Here is a 23,932-nt window from a genome sequence, read left to right as displayed (position 1 = left end):
TGACTGAGTGTTAAAGTGAAGCTGTTGTATTCCTGTGCTTCTGTGTTTTGGTGGTAAGACCTCGGTCATACCTTAGGCAATGTGGGTTCAAAAACCATGTAGCTTAATAATATCTTGAAAAATGTCAATAGGAGCAGTAAAGAGTCGTCACAGTACAGCTACCGTGGCAATATCCATAGAACCATTCATTCAATCACAAATATAGCCATAGACCAAGCAATAACCATATCTTCAATCAGCACAGTCAAGCAGAGCAACTGTGCTAAGCTGCTAAATTGAAGGCTGGAGCTCAACCTTCTGAAAGGAGGAATGAGCAAAAAAAATCATAACGTAAAGTGTCTCATCATATCTCCTTTCTTTGTCATCTGCAGAGCATTTCCCTTAGTGTATTAGGGCAGTGTATTGTAACTACACTGGACCAACAAACTAACTTTTCCTATGGATCAGGGGGGAACAAAAGATATTGTTACTAAACGCAAAATTTATTAGGAGGTATCACAAAAGTTATTGTGAGGGAACACAAAAGTAGTGCCGAAAAAATCCCCTCCCTCTAAAATGTTCCCTCTGTGACCATTTTGGGTCCAATGTGCATTTAGATGGGGTGTAAAGGGGCAATTTCACGTGCCAAATGGGCAATAGTATTTCAACAAATTTTTGTGAAATGTCCTGTGCTGTGAATGTTTTGCCTTCTTTGGTTTATGGTTTAGGTTAGCCTTGGGTTGAGAAATCTAAAAGTGAAAAACCTTGAAGATGATCATTTAAAATGTTCTGTAATCTGTAATATATCAGATAAAGGTCTTACATAAATCATTTCATAATCTCAAGCTCCAGGAGTTATTGTACATCATTATCATCTTTTATTTCTGTGAAAATGTCTAAGGTCATCTTCAGAGCTGCACAGTTTGCGCTCCAGACCACATACCACTCATTCCTCTTTTTCTCCAAGTCGAGTGTCCTCACAGCTGTTACACACACACACACCGTGTGTGTGTGTGTGTGTGTGTGTGTGTGTGTGTGTGTGTGTGTGTACACTACCACACGTGCAGGTCCTCATCACTGTTCTTTCAATCTCTCCTGTCACAATATTTGTAGCATATTTAACCTCAGTTCGAACCTGCAATGCCCTATACTTTGTAGAACACCATGGTTTTGTCTGTGAGGATGAGGATCATCTTTTATCCTGCTCCAACTAGTTTTAAATACCCATCAGTCAACTTAAAGACCACTGCCTGTCCAGAGGAGCAATTACTTACTTCAAAGAAGGTGGTCTATTGATTCCTAGATAACAAACTTGAAAATTTTGGCCTTGTATAAAGTTGGGGGATTCACAAGAGACAGTTTAAAAAAAGAGTGGACAAAATCGAAACAGTACTTTTAATCCCTAGCAGGGTTCAAGCTCCCAAAACCATAATGCAAGTGAATAGCATCTCTTGGTTAGACACTCTGTTCTTAGTAAAGCCCCACATAAACTCCACTCCACCAGTTTGTCACACAGGCTTCCTGTTATAATTTTGTAGTCTCCAAGCTTAAGCCGACATAACTCTGAGGATATCACTTTGACATCACCAGTGTTATTTTCTCCACCAGAGCCACAGAAGACTTAACATGTAAACTGATCTTCATGTGCAAAACCAATGGGGGGGCCCTGTTCAATACAGAAAAAAAAAAGACAAAGGCATTTAGATAATTTTAAATATGATGAAAGAAGCTTTTTTGCAACAAAAACATATAACTACTGTTTCGGAACTGATGCTTCAGCAGTTTCCAGTGTAATTATGGTAATTACAAGTGTATAGTATAGTATAGTTATTGCTGAAAGAAGTAAACCACAAACCAGTCCATTCCAATAGAGATAATAGAGAACAATGCAACATGTTTGTGTCAGTCTCATATAAGACGTTCATGTTCCTGGGTGTCATCACCTCCACTAACATCAAGTTAGAAAAAAACAGCGAGTAAAAAACCACATAATAGTAGGACAGAATCTTTCAACAGTTGGTGAAAGTACACGAAATAATAAGTGCAGCCACAAGTGGCTAATTATAAATATCTGATTAAGGTAAATATCTGTTTTGAAATTGTTGATGTACTAGAATACAAACATTTCTTTGCAATCAAAAATTTGTCATTGCACTACTCAGCTCAGGGAATTTCAGTAAGCCATATAGAGTCATGGTTCGTAGAGCCATGACTGACTACGATCTTGACTGTGTAACGCTGGTTTAGAACTGCAATGATTCACCTTGAGTGCTCTGTCTGGTCAGTGGAAGGGAAATCCAGCAGCATCCTGTTAAACACTTACAACAATTTGCTAGGGCAAATTAGCCTGCATGAGAAAGCAGCTACTCTGTTTGTATGTAACTGATGAATCATACAATCAACACAACAGTGACAGATGTCCTGCAACAGTACACTGCAGGCTCCAAACTAAATATCTCGCCAGTGCTTCATGTACAGCACACCATCTTTGAAAGTATGCAGCATTCCTGAGTTGTTCTTCACATTGTGGTGTTGATATGCGAAGTCATGTCATGACGATCTGAATATATTTTTGTTAATTTATAGAAAGTTATATGCAGAAATTAGGGTTTAAAGCTGCACTGATCGATATTGTTACATTAACAATAGGTGAAATTATGTTGTTGATGTTACGTTCACTTGTAGTGGTCACTTGGAGTGACAAACCAACATAAAATTACCACCGTATCTGCACTTACCTTCAGTGTTATGGCATCTTTCAGGTCATTGTTTTGGTTTTACAGCCTACAACTTCACTGTTTGATCCAAACGTACCACTCGCATCAGCCTTGTTCCCTGTCATAGAAGGAGGCTGTTTTTAGTGAAAAAGTTCTGATAAACCCACTGTAAATTACCTCTTCAGCAACAAAGAGCAGACAGGCACAGCTAGAAAGTAGCTGGTGAACGTAGTGGAGCAATTAGCAGCTAAAGAGCCAGATACGTTTCTCAGGATTTGGTGGAGACCAAAACAGAACTAAAAGGAGAGTGGATATTGAACTTACATTCATCAGATACAGTGTCTGCTTGCTCTGTAAATATGCAGTTCTTTGCTAACGTTATATTTACTTCATGGTGGTAATATGTCAGTGTTGTGTTTACAGCTTATCCCGCTGCCCCCAAATGACCAAAAAAACAACATTACAACACAACATTATACTCGATTTGACCACTTTTAAGCTTGTTTTTTGTCATGTACCATGCTAACACACTAACCTAAGATGGCAACCATGATAAAAAATTACTAGCTGAAATCAGCAGTTTACATTATTGTTTACATTTTGGTTGTGAGCATGTTAGCATACTGATGTTAGCATTTAGCTCAAAGCACAGCTGTGTACAGCCTCACAGAGCCACTAGCATGGCTGTAGACTCTTAGGCTGGGTCCAAAAGCACACCCTTTTTCACTCATTCAACACTCATTACATAGTGGACACTCGGTAGTGAGAAGTACTGTAAATTGCAATTTTGGATACTAACTATTTTACTATTCACTTACTATCATAAGTTTGTGTCATCACTGTCATCTTTTGAGTCACATAGAGTTCATTTTTGTATCTACAAAATGTGGCACATTGCATTGTGGGATTGTTGGCAGAAAGTAGTGTACATGTATTTTTCTGCCAGCTGTTTTTTGGTTTATTGTAGAATTTTTGAGGGCACTATATAGTGGATACATTTACACACTAAGAATTGGGGTACTCAAATAAAATGTCAGACAGTAAATACAGTTCTCAATGTAGTAAATAGGGTGTGATTTGAGACATACCCTTACTCGTTTCGACATCTTTCCATCATGTAATTTTCGGATCTTTGTGTAAATTGTTAATTTAAATAAATCAATTTTGAATCAGTCTGCTGAGTTTTATTATACTATATCACTGTTGTACTATTTTACGTTACTCGCAGTTAGTTAAATATTGTTTGGTTGTAAATTGTATAAACGTTAAAACCAGAAGACACTGCACTCTTACACTTACTTGGACTTCTCTGGACTCATTTCACTGAATCACTTTTTCCTTTACACAAACATAAAACATGTAGCTAATGAGTGGAAAATCCTCAGTCATTATTCATAAGCTTGGTGAGTTCAGTATGACTGGGCGTTTTGCATGTCTGAATGCGTGGCTCCAACATTTTTTGGAGGGTAAATGTGAGGTTTTGAAAGCACTCCTGCCTTAAACATGGTGTGTGGCGGGGTAGGATTGAGACAAGACTGGGTCTGAACGGGCCAGTCACTAATGCTTTAATTATACTTTTTTGAATATTTCAATTGATTTGAACTTTAAACAACAAAAATAGTTCCTTGAAATTGAAATACTTTTTGAAAGAGTGTCCTGGTTAACAACAGGGGGCAATTCAGCTGCATTTTTCCGTCATCCATCTCACTTGATTAAAGGAACAGAAGAGCTTCTATTACAGTCCAGTGATCAACAAATGATCCAGCTGTCACTCGTGCTATGCGAGTGTAAATGCAACAAAAGTGCACTTGTACTCTTCTAGTCTGTTTTCTTTCATTTAACTAACGTGATTGTGTGAGCGCTGCCAAAACGCAGGTGACCTACACTCAATACTTTGCCTGAATGCATCTTTTGTAGACACAAATGGATCACTGCTACTACAACCCTCTGCTAACATGCTTCTCACATTGTTATGTTGCACAAACCAACTTGTTTAGCTGAGATGAGCGGCTGAAATGCCAGTTAAAATTAATGGAGTAACGTTTAAATTAAGAAGTAAACAACCTACATTAATCCTGTGCTTATTCTTACTGATCACGTATAAACACAAAATAATACCAACTGAAAATAACGTTTACGTTACTTGAAAGTAATCTTAATGTCATAAAGTAATGCTAGCTTGACTTTTTAATTTTGTCGTGCTAGCCTAAATGTTTTTTGGTATGTCCCACCAATTCTGTTGTCAGTGAACAGTTTTTTCCTTGCTAGAACCAGTAACGTTAGCTGACATTACTAACAGAGCCATTTATTGAAATGCAAGATGCTGTTTATTAGTTTAACAGGTCAAGCATCTAAATCAACTTTCTTAAAAAGGGATACTTTTGATAAGTGGTGGATACAGTTATAACTTGAAGTCTTCCAATGTGTGACTCCACAGATGTGTCAAGATTTTGACTTAGCTTTAAACAGTAATTGGTTAATTAGTTCTTTTGTCTGTCTTCACATTATCGTGAACATTAGTGGAAATAAGTTTCATTGTGGAAGTAATGTCATCAACAAATATTTTTTGGTCAGTCGTCATTGATGAAATTAACTGTGCCCAGTAAGAGTGGGTAATAAAAACACAAAAGAAGAAAAGCATAGCACAGCACAGCAGAGAATAAAGTTTGTAATCACATCACATTATTCAAGAGGAAGCTGAGTTTCAGTAGGTCATCAATGTAAGCAACTGTTCCTTTTCATCTTGTATAGTTGATTACTGTATCGTTTTAGAGCCGTGGGGAGGTAATATAATCAAGTAAAGGTAAGGACTAAAGCAAAATTAGAAAAAAAATATTTATCAATGGAGAATATTTTTTCTGCTTCTCTATTGTGTTAATCATCTTGCAACCCCTGAGATTTAATTAGTGATCCCCTAAAGAGGGGTCCAAACCCCGTAGCTTAGGAACAGCTACTTTAGTGGGGATATTGGAAGCAGTCTCACTGACCATATTATTCACACTCTGCTTCTGCTGTATTGTTTCTTTGTGAGCCTTCTGCTGAGTGCTGTGGTGAGGTTTGGTGCTGGATGACTGGAGGCTGTGTGGTCATGTAGGAGCTGCTTGTTTGGTCAAACTGTGGCCACCATCTAGTCTGATTTTATTTTTCTTTCCTCCAGTGAACGACGTGGAGGAGAGAGAGGGGCTACCTTCGCTTGACAAACCCGGCTGGTACTCCCAGGGCAACTGGCCGCACCTCCATGAGCTGCTCAAGACCATGACGGGGAAACAAGAGCCAAAGGTAGGCCAGCCAACTCGTATATTACAGGCACAAGCAGTCAGACCTCTGGCTGAAGGACATCTCCGGCTCACTTTGAGGTTGACCCCAACTTTGGTTTTGGCAGAGGCTGAAAGAGATGAGGGCTTCGTGATAAATCAGCTCAGGGAGATTCACACTGGTGTGATGGAGAGGAGGAACGTGGCCCTTGGCATGACTGTCGACAAGGCTCCTGTGTGCCAGCGAGCTGGGAGTTCACTGATAAAACAGGACAAGTACTGCAGCCAAATCCCCTCATACCACCTTCTTATGAACAATGCAGCCCATTCTTTTTTCTTTCTTTCTTTGTCTTTCAGTTAGGCAAAAAGCAGAGGGGGGCTTTTTCTTGAGTCTTGCTTATTAGAGGTAATATGGACAGAAATCTAACATTCTGATTTCAAGATTCAATACTTACTTGCTGTATCACCTTTGAAAATTGCTAGGAATTTGATATAGTGTACTACATTTTTTTTTATATATTTTACATAACTGTAAAATACACACTAAAAAAAACATTTAGCTAAGGACAGGGCACAGGACAATATCCCAGCGCACAAATGGACAAAATATGTCACAGTAAGTAGACCTGAAGAAAATGCTGATTCATCTGAGCCTTCAGCTGTCTAAACCTGAGCCAACTACAAAAACCTACATCAGACAGTCCACTGAAAGCTACTTGGCGTTTGGCCTCACGTGGGGAGCAGAAGCCACTGTAGCTGTCCCTCATCTGAAGGGAATCTAGCTATTAAACGGTGCAGTGGTTCCGAGTAAGCTCAAAAGGGGTGTGTTTGTGTGTGTCAAAAATTCACTATGAAGTTTGGGAACCACTGATATAAACCACAAATTCTGAAGTGAAAATGAACAATTGTTCCTGTCAGATGTGCCAGCTTTCAATATGAAAGTGAGTACTGATTTATAATACTTATTACTTCCAGCCACAGTTATCTCCTTAACCCCAAGGTAAAGGGATGACATCGTGTCTGTGTAATAAGGTATAATGGTCAGCAAACACTAATACAATAGTTAGTTATTTTATAGGGACAATAAACATTTATTAACACACAAAAAATGAAAAACTTAAAACTTGAGTTAAACCAGAATTTACTACAGCATTTTTTGCACAATGAACAATAGTAGTGAAGGGACTGGAAATTGGGAAGAGATATAGGCAATAAAGCCCCCTGGAACCTGTAGTCGGGTAGTGAACTCGCCCAGTTAAGCAGAATTTTGTGTGAAATCTGTTCAAACATTGGGATTGCCATGATCGGTAAATTCGCTCACGGTACGAAAGTAAATCAGTGCATTTCTTATACGCAAATTGCAACATATTAATTCAACACAAAATTTTACACCATGTACTACTCCTTATAAGTCCATATGGTCAGTGACCATGCTAGCCAGCTTGTTAACATGGCAGTTAGCAAGCCAGCTAGACTGGTGGGCAATTAGCAGGCTACTGTCAGCCTGTTGTTGGCTAGCTCAGACGTCACCATTGGCTTGACTGCCACAATAGCTTGGCAACTAAACCAACAAGAGATCACTAACAAAAAAGAGCTGAAACAGTTAGTTGATTTATCGATTATTCGATCAACAGAATAATAATCGGCAACGGTTTTGATATCAATTAATTGTTTGAGTCATTTTTCAGTCAAAAACTATATTCATTCTCTTGTTGTAGTTTCTCCAATGTAAGGATTTGCTGCTTTTCTCTGTGCTTTGAGTTTTAGAGTGTTGGTTGGACAAAAAAGTTATTACTGTATATTCAATAGACTAAGCCAAAAATTGAAAAGTTAATTGGCAGATTAATTTACAATCTGATGATTAACTTTTAACGATTAACTTGGCTCCACCTAGTTTAAGTTTGAGTTTAAATTGAGTTTTAAATTACTTTGCTGTGCCACTTTCTGATTTGACAGAGCATTTAGCCGGGAAGTTGCCAGTTAATTTTATTTCACTTTGGTCTAGCTACCAGTCATAACCAGGTTTGTAGCAGGTAATATGTCTGGTGACAGTGAAATTTCAAACTCTGTAAAGCTTGTGGCTATTGTAGTATCTCAGAGTACAATAAAAAAAAAACAAATGATGATGGTTAGAGAAACCTGACAGATCAGGCACAAGCGGAGCTGTTTCAGCCTACCCCCGAGTCCACCCAACAATACTCGTCATCATCCACATCCACTGCCCCCCCCCCCTTCCCTTCTGCTCAATGCCCCTCTGTTCCATGGCCACGTGGAGAAAGCTCTCGTGGAATTCAATATCAACTGGCATTTATAGCTGTTTTAAACACTCCTTCATTGTGACCTGAGGCACTCTGTGTTTTCAGTTTTCTCTACTTTCACCTGATAAGCCTTAATGCAAGTGGGCTGAATAGAGGCATTCAGCTAAGATTACAATTCTCACTCAGCACAGTGCTGAACCTGATGGGGTCATGGCTGGGCTGACGGGACGTGATCATACAGACTCAGAGTATGTTTAGTTGTGATCCTTAAGAGGGGACTGTGCTGTTTTTATCAGACACAGAGGAGTTTGAATTCACTACTGTTGCAGTTGATGACCAAATTGTCCTTTAGCAAGCCATTAAAAAAAACAAATAAAGCTTTATTTTACAGGTCAATGATTTCCTAAGAGTTTCCCAGGATATTGCACTTTTACAATGAGTCATAGTCATTTTGAAAAAAAGCTTAATCTGCTGCCATCTTAGAAGGCCAGATAAATTAGACCTCAAAATGTCATGTGGTGCTGGATCTTTCAGTCCCTATCTCATGTCTTATCTTTTTAAAAATTATTTCCCAGTACTGATCCTATATTATAAACCAAGTCAAACAATATTAGATTTATGACAAGACTGAACTTGTTTTAAATGCAGGTAACTTAATAACATAAATAACTTTTTCCTTATTTCCTTAAAACTAGGATGGAGATCTGTCTTATTCGGACTGACCTCTACTGAACTGCATTGAAAACCTGTTATGACCTGTCATTCTGTCAGCAGAATTTCACAACTTAAGAAGAATACAACATTTTGCAGTAATCATTGAAATTATTGGCACCCCCTGAATTTTACGTACAGAATCAAAAATATCTTCGGAAATAAATACAAATGACCAATTATGTATAGTCAAAATATTTGAATAAAATGTCTAAGGTTACTGTATAATGGAAAATAAAAAACAAAACATGCATAATTGTGAAAAAATGCAAACACAAAATGTACCCCAGACGCAATTATTGGAACCTTTCACTAATGTTTGGATGCAGAACCTCTGGCAACAATGACAGCCTCTAAACGCTTCTTGTAGCCATCTAGAAGCTTCTTGTACCCGTCTGCTGGTGGTTTCTGCCACTCTGCCTTTCCTCTGCGTTCAAGCTCTTTTAAGTTTGCAGGAGTCCTTTTCGGAATGGCAGACTTCAGCTCTCTCTAAAGGTTTTCAAAAGGATTTCGGTCAGGACTCACTGCTGACCAGTTTAAAACACTCCATCTTTTCCTTTTCAGCCATTCTTTTGTGCTGCTGGATGTTTGCTTTAGGTCATTGTCCTGCTGAAAGACCCAAGACCTTCTCCTCACACCTGGTTTTCTGACACTGGGAAACACATTTCACTCTAAAATGACGTGGTAATCTTCTGATTTCATCATTCCTTTGCCTTTCCTTTGCATTCAGTGCCTCCAGCACCAGAGGCAGCAAAGCAGCCCCACAGCCTGATCGAACCTCCACCATGTTTTACTGTAGGTAGGGTTTTCTCTTCCTTGGGGGCTTCATTTAATCACCTATAAACAAACTGATGCACTGCATTTCCAAAGAGCTCTACTTTGGTTTCATCTGTCCATAGAACATTATCCCAGAACGACTGTGGCTTATCTATGCGTTTTTGTGCCTTTCTTTCAGTAGTGGTCTCCTCCTTGTCCTTTGCCCATGGAGCCCTTCTTGGTTTAGTGTGCGGTGTATGGTACGGGCTGAAACCATCCCACCGGATTGCTCGACGTCAGCCTGAAGCTCTTTTGATGCCTTGCGTGGTGTTTTTTTTCCCACAATACTCATCAACCTTCGTAGATTTCTCTGTAACCGCGTCCTGAAAGTGTCTTAACAGTTTTATGACTGTGAAACTTCTTGATATTATTATGAGCTGTTGAAACAGGGATTTCCTGATCTTTGGCGATCGCCTTGTAGTCTTGAAAGCATTTTTTGTTGTTGTTCAGTAACTTTGGACATTTTATTACATTTTTTGTGTTTATTTCTGAAGATATTCTAAATTCTGAGCTTAAATTCAGGGTTGCCTATAATTTCAACCAGGGCTGTAGGATTTAATATGAGACAAAATGGTTTTGCCCTGCTGTCTTGTGGGCCCGCTCCTCTGCCTGTACTCTGGGTCCTACACAGTGTGCTGTACAATGGGCTCATTAAGGCCCCTTTGTCTGCATGCAGCTCTGTATACCAGGGCCTAGCTTGGCTTTAACTACTCCTCTGAGTGATGAATTGATTATAGATGGGAATCAACAGACCCACATAAAATGCCATCTTAAACTGCAATAAGCTGTTACACCATTTGACTTAATACAAATGTATATCATATTTGGAAAACTTGGAGAGACTGATCTTCATCCAAGATATTCTACTGTGTTCCAAAAAAAAATCTTGGGAGTAGTAAATCTATGTTGTGTTTTTTCCCTTGTGTTTAACAGGCCTGGCATGGGGCCATGAGGCTGCTGAGGATAGTTTTAATAACATTGATGACTTTTCTTAGCTGGTGCCAGTATAAGCTGCACCGTTGCACAGTAAGTCTTGTTCAGGTTTAAGGATAGAAGACACCAACTAAAGGAAGCATTTAGAACCAATGATTAGTGTAATGTGATGTGCTCTGAATTAACAGAGAGGGGTTCCAGCCAGCAGATTGAACTGTAGCCTGCGGTCTGATTCACTATATGGTGCTTTGACTCATACAGAGCTTAGTATGGTTCAGGCTAATGTAACTTTATCCATCCGCAATGAGTCCCTGTTATGATATGTTGCCTCTGTGCTGGATTCCTTGGCCTCTGTAAATATTTATAATAGTGATCCCATGACTCTAGCAGCAGCAGTGCTGAGCAACGAGAGGTGCAGGGTTTTTGGGGTATGAGGTCCAGCTGTGGACAGTTCTGGGAAAGTCTAGTGGAAATATGATTCCTGAGACCCCCTCTCATTTGGCCCAGCCCACAGCAGCCCCGATAAGCTCAACTGTTTGTTTACATGTGGTATGGTCTGCCTGAGACACAGCTCAGCTCTGTGAGGGGGAAGGACTTACAGGCAGCTACTGGAATGCCTTACATCCTCTTTATGGCCCTCTAACTCCTGTAGAGTCATCTCTGTATGTGATGTCTAGAAATGGTTTACATGATGCCACTTCCATAAAACTTAACCCTAAGGATTTCAGATGATGATTAAGACCATGTTTTCATTGGATGACTCTCCCCCCACAGCTAAGTTCCACAAAAATTAGTGAGCCTAAATGCAAGGTTCGGGTCTTCAGATTTCATTGAGATTAAATGTTGGTTTTTTGAATTATTAAAATTTTCAGCCTTGCACAACAGCCTAAATGTGAGCTCTGAGCAGCAGAGAGACAAAACTTTGGTCAAATATTCCTCACTAACACAATGGAGGTTTATTTTAGAAGTGTTTGTACTTTTGAGCATGCCATTTTTCATTTATGTGAATTTTACTAACTTCATAAATCTTTATTCAAGTGTAGTGGAAGACATGATGTATCAAAAATTTATATTTTCGAACGTCTGCATCAGTTTGTGTTTTATTAATGTTATGACGAAAGGTAGTGCAGACTGTTCAAATTAATCTGCATTACCATGTAATGATAATGCAATAAATCTATTCAAACTTCTTGTTCTTCTCTGTAATGGATTATGTCATAAGTTATGAGTGCTAATTTTGTGCTGATTTTCATGCTGTACAGAAATGAATTTAGTACAATGGGTGTCTATAACAGTAGAACAAATACTGTAGACCCATTACCTAAAGCTGTAGAATCTGCATTCAGAAATGGTTAGCAAAACTTAGATAGCTCGATAACTTGTAGTTAAAGGATAGGTTTGTGTTTTTTTTTCGTTTTTTTTTTTTTTTTTTTTCCAAACCTGCCTTCATGCCGCACTCACATGTCATATGCAGAGTGAAAGACTTGTTCCTCCTCTCCATAGGGGCTGTGGAGTGATTTGTTTATAGTGCAGCTTCACTGTAAACAATCGGGGACTAACTCCACAGTCCTCCTTTTGTGCACAGATGCATTCTGAAGTTAGAGTGTTTCACAGGTTGAGTTTGCCAAATCTGATGGGTATCTACCAAAGTTAGAGTTATAGTCTTTTTAGTATAAAATGCCATCCTTGCGTTCCATGGTTGTGTTTCCTTGCTGAACCACGGTGGAAGCTTACCACCTTGGTAATCACATACATTACAGCTTGGACAAAGATAATGTACCCACTTGATCTGTGAAAGTCAGACTACTGAAGCCCCCCATTTTTTGTAGTGTACCTGAAGAGGAAAAATTATTACAGTTAGCAAGTCTTTCAGTCCACTCTTGGCATGTAAATATGGTATTAAGACAGACAGGCAGAAAATCAGAGCCTTGCATAAACGGTATGGATTTTTAAAGGCACTGCACCTGTTGTACATTTTTTTTCAGGTGTAGTAGTAACAGTAATGATACATTTCAATAGGCAACTCATTTATTGATCACTAAAATGTGATCATTCGTTTTTGTTTATTTTTCATTTGTAGAAACAGTCCTTTGTCCTGTATGGCGTAAAAAGCTAATAAAAGGTTTATCCTAAAAAAATTTTAGAATTCCTTTAAACTGGCCTCTGGTCTTTCAGTTCTGTATCCTTTTGTGACTGTAAAACCTTTTTTTCCCATGTTTAGAGTGTCAATCCACAGGAAGACTTCTGCGTCTTTTCATTTTAATCTCCAGCAATCTCCACTCCTCACTCCCTTTCCTTTCCCTTTTGAAGAGAATAGAAAGAAATGGCTGCTGAAATTGGATTGAAAGCTTTGAGCAGTGTGTGCCTGCACTTAAGTTTTGGAATGCGTCTCAGTAAAGCCTGCCTCCACATGCTTTTCTTTCCAGATGTGAAGGACAAAAGAGATGTGATGGTCAAAAAAGTTGTAATGTGTTTTACAGACTCATCATTTCTGGTCTGGTTCACCCTGGGGGGGCATAAGACATATGCCAGCTTTACTGACTTGGACTGCTGTTGAGAGAAGAATTCTGTGCAATTTTACCAGAGCATTTAAACAATGTGTTGCAGTCGACAATAAACAAGCTGTTCTGTCTGTCATCTTCCTCTCTTTACCCTGCAGGTAGTGTATTTTGGAGATAGCATGAGGTCAGACATGTTCCCTGCCAGCAGCTTTGGGAAGTGGGAAACTGTGATGATAGTGGAGGAAATGGAGGGGGAGGGTATCCCGAAGAGTGACGCAGCAATGTCTAATGAGGCCCAAGTGGAGCCGCTGGAGAAAAAGGGAAAGTTCGAGGTAAGATCACTGAAGCAGCTGTTTCCGTTTCGCAGCCGTTCCCCACCTGGCACAATCCTCACTCCCCAGCCCCCACCCCCACCTCTGATTCCCTTTTCCCCCTTCCTCTGAGCTACTTCCACCACATACCCTTTGTGTGAGTCAATACATGCCTATAACCTTCTTTTGCATCATCAAGTGCATGTTTGTACGTGTATATTACCTCCCAGAAAGTATTATTGGTAAGTTTTGACGGTCACATGTGAACAAGACACATGTAAAATCAAGCATGTTGACACAACTTTACGTTAAAGATGTGCTGGAAGGTAGTGCATGCAACATATCAGGCATTTAACTTCCAGCATGTAGAAAAGACACATTAAAGGGTGACTCAGTTGATTTTATAGATCAAAGTCTGCTCCAGGTGTTGTGGAATACTACTGCATTTGTAAAAAAAAGTGCTATAAATTCTTTTGTGGCTCCAGAGCCAACTGTGTGAAATCTGATAAATGTCCTTAAGTGATGTCACTTGAATCAGCATCAGTTGGGTCTGAAGACTACTAGTTTGAAAATTTAAAAAATCTGGGGGCGTGGACTTAGATAGAAATAAGTTTACCAGACGTCTGTAGCTCATTCCTCATCTCTGCTCTAGGATAGAGGCTCTAGGCTACATTAGCAGCTACTAACATAACACACCCTAATCTCCAGCTGAACTGTATGTGGTTGAGTTGCATTGTGGGTAATGCAGGTGATAGGTTTTGAGAAGAAAAAAGAATGTATGGAATAAAAAAGATGATATCCCTGGTTCTACTGCATCATTTTTGGTCCATGCTTTTAATTTGTCCATTGTGAGTCTGATAATGATGTAAGAGAGCAATGTTAAATCAGTGGAGTACACAGCCCTCTCCCTCACAGAACAGATGAGGATATTAACCAGGAGGATGCTGTAATCCTGACAATCAAAAAGTGAGTCAGAAAATCTTTTAGCAATAAACACCTGTTGAGGAAAAACCCTCTTGCTCTATGGTGAGGAACAAGAAATTACAGATGCATTAATGACACTGAGCTCAACTCAGATTTAAAGAATTTATTACAGAGTATTGAGTCAAATTAAAATGAACAACCAACAACAGTCAGCAAACAGAGTCAGAGTCTAACTATTCGGCCGAATAGGGTGCAGTCTGTCAGCCTGGAGTCCAAATGATGCAATGCAGGGAAGACACAGTACTTGACAACTGAATGACTCTACCTTAAAGGATAATTATAAATCCAGTTTATTACAACTTAGGTTTCATTATCATAGTCTTGACCATTATTCCTATCAGCTAGAATAACATTATTCTCACCAAAATAGTTGGTGTTAGGAAAAGGCCAAGTGATGCAAATTTCAGAGCTTTCTACATAGTCTGACTCCCCAAACCTTGTCCAAACAATCAGCAGCCATGGGCTCCTCTAATCAGCTGCCTGGCACGCTGAAAATTAAAATAACTGATGCTCACAACGTAGGCAAAGGCTATAAGAAAATAGCAAAGTGTTTTCAGGTAGCTGTTTCCTTTGTTCGTAATGTAATTAAGAAATGGCAGTTAAGACGAAGGGTGGCGCTCGAGTTGAAGTCTGGAAGATCAAGAAAACTTTCCGAGAGAACCGCTCATAGGATTGCTAGAAAGGCAATTAAAACCCCCGTTTGACTGTAAAAAAGACTTTCAGGAAGATTCAGATTCTGGAGTGGTGGTGTAGTGCTCTCCTCTGCAGCAACACCTGTACAAATATGACCTTCATGGAAGAGTCATCAGAAGAAAACCTTTCCTGTGTCCTCACCACAAAATTCAGCATCAAGAGTTTGCAAAGGAAAATCTAAACAAGCCTGATGCATTTTGGAAACAATTCCTGTGGACTGATGACGTTAGAATAGAACTTTTTGGCCTCAATGAGCCAAGGTATGTTTGGAGAAAAAAAGTGCAATTGCCTTTTATAAAGCGCATTTACCAAATAATAAAATGGATGAGATGACAGCAAATGTTAAATATGATAGAGCCATAAAACAAAGCAACTTCCTATGTTTACGGAAATCTGGCTTAAAGAGGAACCAAGCCCAGGATCCAGGCTGACAGGGATGAACTGACATCACACAAGTCTGTGTGTGGTTGTGTATTTGTGAAGATAATAATTGGGTGACGCAGTTTCGAATCCTTGAACATCCTTGTGTACTCCTTTGTCTTTTAGACCTTTTTCATTTACTGAGGGAATCTGGCCAGATAACAATGTTAAAGCAACAAACAACATAACGTTACATTAATGCACTTACTCACTCTCCGAATAAAGCAGCACTCATTCTTTGGGAGTTGGGAAGGGTTTTTTAATTAAAGTGTACATGAACTGACTTATGTTAACACATCCTATGTAATGCTTTGTGAAAGTAACTCTGTTCAAACAAAAATTGCTAAAATATTCCAGAATAATGGACAATAAGTAAGAAAAAAATAAAATCTCATCAAAGAGGTGAACTAGATTAGAAAAATAGATTTGAAAATAAATCAGCTTTGCATGGGTACTGTCTAATAGGCATGTGAAAGTCTTAATTTTATGATCGCTAGGAAGAACAGTAAAAAACAATTTAAAAAAAATTTTTTTGGCAAATGATCTGGACATTTTTCATGGCAGATTTGACACCAGGGACACTGACAAAGAATGTGTGCAGTTAGTGTTAGCCTAATTTCTGATAGCATTCAGAGATCAACTTCACAGTGTGGAAATACTACACAGTGGATGTGTTTGTTTTTTTGTTTTTTTTAATATAATCTGGAACCTCAGAAACTAATGTAGTTGATGATGCGCTCTTTGCCACGGGATTGATAACTTTGGAGATCGGGAAAGGACCCAGAAAACGAAGAGCCAACTTATGTGACTAGACCTGAAGAGGAAGGTCCCAGGATCAGAGCCAAACCTTCTGGCTTGGCTGGTAAGTAAGAGCTGTAACCTGCCGGTGGTCCATTGGCTGGTAACCATAAGCACATTGGTAAGGTGAGACACCAGAGGTAGAGCAGGGGTAGGGTGTTTTGCGCATACTCAGCCCAAATGAGGTGATTATTGCATGAAGTGGGGTTGTGAGAGACCAGGCAGCATAGGCAGGTCTCCAGGCCCTGATTCAATCTCTCTGTCTGACGATCGGATTGAGGGTGGTAATTGAAAGAGAGGCTAGCAGTAGCTCAGGTTAGGGAACAGAAAGCCTTCAAAAACTGGGAGTTGAACTGTGGGCCCTGTTCTGATACTACATCCTTAGGGAAAACCGTCTGCCATCTGCTTGGCCGAGGGTAGCTCAGGCAACCAAACAAAGTGTACCATTCTGGAAAATCAATCCACCACCAGAAGAACAGTAGTGTTATCTTCAGAAAGGGGGAGTCTGGTGACAAAGTCTAGGGAGATGTCCGACCAGGGGCACAGACAGAGGGAACAGTCCGCACCAAAGTCCACTTTCACCTAGTGACACAGAGAATAAGAATAAAAGTTTATCCTTACTTGTGGGAGAGGATGAAAAAGGAAAGCAGAGGAATTTGTTCAGCGCATCAGCACCCTCCTCTTCACTGGCGAGCCTGGCCTTTTACTGGACACAATGCCATAAAATGGTTTAACTGGGCGCTGTAGATGTATCGGCCCTCCAGAGGCGGTGGTGTCGAGTGAGTCGGGCACGGCCGAGCTGCATGGTGCTCGTCTGGGACAACTGGGGGAGCTGTGGACTGTGTTGTGATGGCGAATGTCGAGGTGGATACCTGTTGCCAGAAATGTGCCCCGTCTGGACAGGTGGAGAACTGGCGTATATGCATCTGTCTTTCTCTCGTTCCTTAAGGCGATAAAAGAATCCAGGTCCGACAGACAATCTATTGACACCAGCTGGTCTTCAATGGAGTCAGAAAGTCTGTGGTGGAAAGCATCGAGAAGGGAAGGGGTGTTCCAGCCACTGTCCGCTGTCAAGGTACGGTAGGAAAGGTTGGAGATGATGTACGCAACCTAGGCACGTCCTGTGGGGAAGGCAGCAGCCTGCAATTGAAAGTGTAAACCGCACTGGACCAGGAAGGACTGGCAGTTGTTATCATCTTCCGAAAAAAGCTCTGATCTGGAAAGTTGTAGGACAGAAGGCAGCGGGAGATTGGGGGCAGGAATCGGTGGCGCTAACAGCTGCTGCAGCTGATCATCAGTGTGACCCACCTGGCTGCTGATGGAAGACTGGAAGCTTTCATGATGCTCATTGAGCTCCCTCACTCCATGGCAAACAGAGGGAAGTTGCTCTTCGTGATGGTGAATTCTTCTGCCCAGGGATCAAATGGCAGCTTGAAACGTGGCCAAGTCGGCTGAGTCCAAAGTGGCCAGTTCGTACTTTAACAACTGAAACCACCAGACAAAGGGCTCACAAGCAAAAATCGAAAGACCAAAACCGAGTTCCAGAAATCAAGGTCTTTATTAAAAAATCAGGTCGGTACGCAAGGTCCAAAAACTAGCAAGGGCAAAAACTACCAGGAAGACGATACACAAGGCAAAAAGGTTGGAATGCTTGTCACAGGGGAACAAAGATGAACTGGCACAGAGGGAAGGGAGCACAGAGACTAAATACAGTAGGAGAGGGGAGACAATGAGACACGGGTGCAACATATTATGGCAGGGCAGACAATCACACTGGTGGAAAACACACAAGGGCAGGAAGTAGAATCTATAATGAGGGACAGTGAGTGAAACCAAAATAAAACAGGACAAATGATGAACAATGGAATAAATGAAAACATGACTTAAGAGTCGGGACGGGACATTACAGTAGCGGTCTAATTCCCATGTAGGCACTGAAGACTGCAGAGAACGTACTGTGGGTAGGCAGACAAAAAAGTAGAATGTTTTGCTTAAGGGTTGTTGTTGGATCACTGTAATCTGTGGTAATTAGGTCAGAAGTTTGTGCTTCAGCGTTTTACATTTCCCCATCTTCAAAGATACCTCAGGCAATCCTACTTTGTTCTGTTTTTGGTTCCTTTACAATTATTATATTTACAAATATTTGGTAAAAATTTCCATAACAACGATAACGACAATATCTAACTTTTTAGTTCTTTTATCCTTTTGCAGTGTCTCTATTATGCAACACCTCCTGATGACATTAGCTGATATTGTGCAAAGCACTAATTTATCTTTACAGCTACGAGGTTTGTATCTTATCACATCCTTCTTTCCACATCCTGTTGTAATGACAGTTGCTGCTTATCAGCACTTTCTGCCTATAAAATGTACTGATGTTGTATGAGTGAGTATGAATAAGCAAGCAGTGGATTTCTCAGAAATAATGATTCATTGCGTTTCTGAAATAAGTCTCAAACCTGCCTGGGTTAAAGTCCGTTTGAAGTTTCCCAATATTCCCCGTGCTCAGGGCAGAACTCCCACTTCCTTTATTCAGGTCTGCACTTGCCTGAAAATGAATCTTAACACACAGTAACATAGTTTTGTTTGTGTGTCGATTGCCTCAACAGGAGCAGGGCATGAAGTCACCCTCTGCCGTGTCCAACCAATGGGGCTCTTACTTTGTTGACGTGCATAGAAGTGGAGGAGGGGACGAGGAGAGCCAGAAACTGACCTGGTGCTGCCACTGCATTCACAAATACAGCACCATGGCCATCCCTAGTGTTGAGCACATAGCAGGTATGTACACGGAGAAAAAAAGCAGGACTAAAATGTATATAATGTATGAAGATGGAGATTAGAAAGCAAGATCCAAACTATAATAATAACAGTAAACTTTATCTGAAAAGCGCTTCACAGTTTAGAAGCGAAATCAAACAAAATGTTACTAAGTACATTACAACAAAAAAACTGAGAAGACAAAGACAACAAACCTGATAAAATACAGAATACATACAAGACAGGCTTAAAACAAGGCAGAAGGTAAGGAATTAGCTAAAAAAGAGGCATCTTAAATTAGCACAAGCTATAGGATAGAAGATTGATTTGAGAAGTGATTTAGAGGAAGACACCAACTCAACTAGGTGGATCTTCCAGGAGATCATTCCTGACTTTCAGGGCCAAGACTGAAAAGGTGCAGTCCCCTGATCCTTAGCCTCCACTTTTGGTTAGCTAAGAGACTATTGCTTAAGGATCTCAGATTATTTAAAGGCTCAAAGTGAGCAATAACATTTTATAAAAATCTAACAATCTAAAATGAACAGGAAGAAAGTGTAAGGAGGCTAAAGCCTAAAGCTAAGAGTTCCCATCTTTTAGTTCTAGTTAAATTCATTTTGTACAGTTTGTAGCCTAAGGCTTTTTGATTGATGCAACTTAAAAGAGTATAATGAATAATGAAGACATGATGGCAGGAAGGCATGTACGTGTAGTTTCATTGTCTTTAAAACTAAGTGTCTGTCATATATTTGCAGTGTTCCTAAGTTGATAAAATAGGACTGAACTAACGTAGTGATTCAAATCGAAGTTGCAGTCAAATTTTCCAGATTCATAGCTACAGGTTTTAAAGTTGCAAGATCAAAATCCTAGATTAAGTCGTACCACTGTAGAAATATACTGATCAATAATTAGAGTATCTGTCTTGTCAGAATTTAATGGAAGAAAATGATTTGGCGTGCAGTTTTTAACAAGAGCAAGACAGTCCAGTTGTGAACGCAGCATTTTGTCTTCAGTGGGGTTTACAGGAAGATAAAGCTGTGTGTCACTGTGCTGTGTGAAATTTACACTGTATTGAATTTTTCAAGACAGCAGGTAAACAATTTGGGAAGTTTTGAGTTTGTATTCACCGCAAACAGCATCAACAGCAAATTAAAACAAGAGCTGGCCAGAAAACGAAAAGACTTTTTCACTACATTTGATATAATATACTTATAAAACAGGAAAAATCAGGAATAAAAGTCTTGCTCTAACACAAGCTTTTTCCTGATAAAGGCCCATGCAGTTGCAGTTGAGATAAATAAAGCAGATGACATACTTTCTGCCCTTCGTTTATTAGCATTATGGCAGAAACAAAAAGACACATTTGATTTTCTTGAAAGAGGCAGAGATAATACGTTTGGCAGTGTATTCTTTTAAATACACCCAAATGATACACAGTACATGCATGAGAATCAAATTCATGGTGTAAAAACAAGAAAAAACATTCAGATGTTAAACTTTTACCAGTTAAAACTCTCTATTCCCACATCAAACATCACCTCAGTATTTGTTTCTCGACACAGAGACAGACACAGATATGGAGCCGAAGTTAGAATTAGCTCCAGCTGACGCTGTTGCAGAGCGGTTCCTGGGAAAATGATGTCCGTCTCCCGTATAATGATGAATTTAGGGCTGTTTTCACACTGGGATGGGATCATTTGTTAAGTCTGAATTTGGCTGAAGTTTCCCCAGTTTCACCTTGTCGGTCTGCTCTCTATCTACTGTTGCTGCAATCTGTTTGCCTAATGCTTCTCTCATCAAAGTGCAAGTGTTTTATGCAGTTGCCAAGAAATCTTAATTCTGATGTCTTGGATTTGAGGGGAGGGGGATTCCCCCCCCCCTCCACACACACGCAAAGATTGTGTTGCATCTTTTTCAACCTTCCTGAGTTTGAAGGCCCGTCATTTATGATTGTTGTATGCTAGAGTTCTCTTTGGAGGTAAAAGATCAAACACTGGTGACTGATTACTACCTGCTGTTTAGAACAAAGTGAGCTTTTCCACTGAATAATAAATCATCCCTCTTGAGCATTTGCTGTTCACCAGCAATAGCGTAAAAAATGTGCTGGTAGCCTGTACATGTACTTCATAACTTGCAGCTGACCTTCCTGTTTGATCTTGCACTTTCTAGATCTCCCTCTGGATTACAAGTTCCCCAGGTTTTCTCCTGACAAGCCCTGCACAACTGGCTACTACCCCAGGCCCCCGGAGTCTTTGCTGAAGAGGTGCGAGAGTCTGTCATAAAAAAGAAAAAAGGAAAAAGTTTGAAAAAAAAAGTCCTCCCTTACCCCTCTGCCTCAGGAGAGGAATGTGCCTCCATTTTTGCCTGTAGTTTCCCACATGACCCCCACTGCCATCTGTGGAGCACAGGAAGCATACACTCCTCACCCATTCAGAGAAACCATGTGAATGTAAGCCACAGTATCTCTCTGTAATAACGCCTACATTTGAACGTTGTTTCGTGGTTTAGTGTACCATATAGGTGGAAATAGGACAAAATATGTGGGCGTGTGTGTGTCTGCATACAGTAATAATAAGAGATGTAGTGTTTTTATTGTTTGTGTGAAACCCCCTATTGTTTTCTATGGTAGATTATTTAAAAATCCAAATTCTTCAGACTTTTCCGAAATAAAGAGAACATTTTACCACCTCTTTTTCCCTAAAGTGATTACCTCAAGAATATTATCGACTGTAAGCAGAACCCAGATGGTCACAGTGTGTTTGTCCCTAAAAATCCATTGGAATCATTGTGGCAGTATTTCTGTATAACACTGTTATTGTGAAGTCTTCTTTTTTGAAATATACTTTCATTGTATGCATTTTAGTAACTTTAAAATGAGGTTTAAGGTCTAATGTTTCCCCCCGTGTCAGTTTTTGTGGGAGGTGTTAATCTTCAGGTCATTGTTGCTAAAGAATTGGCACAATTCTGTCCTTTGTGTTGGCTGTTTTAAAAAACACAGATTTGGGAAACAATAATAATAATGGATGATAAGGACTATGCTAAATGTTCTTGTTATTATTTTTGGTGCAACAGTGACATGTGCTCTTTGAGTGATTGTGTAAAAATGTCGACTACTCGTGCTTCATTTATATGCAGTACCAGATTGAGATATGCTTTAACCGACTTCTTAATGGTTATTTTGTCAGTGTGCATTGACAAGTTGTGCCATAATATTTGAGGAACACTCAGTTTGGGAAAAATCTGTAGAAGTTTATCTCGGTGCATGCGGGAAGTGTGTGCCATAACTTAGCCCTAAGACTGGAAGCATGGCAAAGCTGTTAGCCTCAGTCCAAAGTAGAAAAATACAACTTGCGTCAAAACTAGCAAAATGTTTCATCTTGGTAGCTAGCAAGCTTGTCACCAATTCAAGAGTCACTTCCACGAGTTACCTAGGTTTATTTGACAACAGAGTCGGGACTGTATGCAAACTTCAACTCTCCATTGATCCACTTGGTTGGTGCTAACTGAGAACGAACATGTGAAACCAGTTGTGCCAGGTCCAAATTATACCTATAGTCTACTCATTCCATTCTCCGAGTCTTAGTCCAAATTTTTAATGCCTGAGTGGATCCCTGCATACTCGCTGTTAGCATTTTCATTAGCTACCATTCTTGGGTCGATCCTTGGGTCTACTCAGATCGGGGAAAAAAAAAAAAAGCCTCACTGTTCTTGGTTCAGTGGACTTCTAATTTATAAACATCAAGTTTGGATTTGAAGGTTAGATATTTGTTCTTTTTGATTTGGGCCCAAAATTTTTCGTTAAGATTCCGGTGTTAACCTGGCAAAGGGACAACGAATGATCACCACCAAATAATATTTATTTTGAATAATTTGAACAAAGCCAGCAAACGGCAACATTGTCCACGACTTCTCAAAATAAAGTGCCAAATCCAAAATTCTTTCATACGACTTTGTTTGGTGTCATCTGTTCAGCACGGTTAGCTGGTTTATTCCATGTTGCATTAGCAAAGGGAACAACAATAGCCTAGTTTGCTAAGAGGAAGGCATCAGAACAGAGTGACCGTGTGTTTTACAAGCAGCCCCCACTGGAGCATAAGATAGGCCTGTTGCGCTTATACACCGTGAATGTTAGTTTCAGAGAGTTTGTTACATACTGAATACTTAACGTTTTTTCAGTTGCTGAGCTGCTGTTTGAACTTACAATAAAATTTCAACAGCACGACTTAGCTCACAAATGAGATCGCTCTACACTCATAAAACCACAACTGTTAGTTATTTTGTTTAACGTTCAAGTTTTAGTTAAACAAGATTCAATGTGTAAATAAAAGTGCTTTAGAGTGTGACACAGCCTGACCATGTCTTTGGCCGTTGCTAGTTACTCAGTCTTTGTGCTAAGCCAATACCTATCTCTATGCTAGGCACACAGAGATGATACTGGTTTCATTCTTCTCATTTGGCTCAGAGTAAATCATTAAACAAGAAGATTTCCCAAATGTTGAAGTGTTCCTTTAAGAGGGCCATCATCTCACAAATGAAGAGAGAATATTTTGACAATAAACAGCATTCAGCAGGTATGCAAGATTGGTCATCCAAAGTGAATTATTACATGTGCTGTGTATGCAAGTGTTTTATGCATACAGCTGTAGTGATTGTACTCTTGTTTTCTCATCTGACCTAGAAAATTTGACATGCACTTTTGCCTTATGTTGGATTAATTTGTGGTCTTAAGTCCTTGAAAACACAGGGAAAGTTAAATTCTGTGTTAAAGTGTTGAAGACTGTCAATCAAATAAAATGTTCTACA

At 39.8% G+C, this 23,932-nt stretch overlaps 1 protein-coding gene across 1 annotated transcript in view; it reads left to right on the top strand.

Annotated features, from left to right (window-relative positions):
• nt5dc1 (5'-nucleotidase domain containing 1) overlaps positions 1-22,825 on the top strand; it is a 72,461-nt gene extending 49,636 nt beyond the window's left edge. Inside the window, exons 9-12 of the mRNA XM_040126132.1 lie at positions 5,854-5,975; positions 13,328-13,501; positions 18,985-19,153; positions 21,299-22,825. Of these exons, the coding sequence (XP_039982066.1) occupies positions 5,854-5,975; positions 13,328-13,501; positions 18,985-19,153; positions 21,299-21,411 (578 nt within the window). The 3' untranslated portion in view covers positions 21,412-22,825. The remainder of the gene's footprint in view (positions 1-5,853; positions 5,976-13,327; positions 13,502-18,984; positions 19,154-21,298) is intronic.
• Positions 22,826-23,932: the final 1,107 nt, after the last annotated feature.

Source organism: Xiphias gladius, chromosome 4, assembly GCF_016859285.1.
Source record: "Xiphias gladius isolate SHS-SW01 ecotype Sanya breed wild chromosome 4, ASM1685928v1, whole genome shotgun sequence".
Classification (NCBI taxonomy): domain Eukaryota; kingdom Metazoa; phylum Chordata; class Actinopteri; order Istiophoriformes; family Xiphiidae; genus Xiphias; species Xiphias gladius.
The sequence above is the reverse complement of the archived record's forward strand: the minus strand, read 5'-3'. Positions and strand labels throughout refer to the sequence as shown.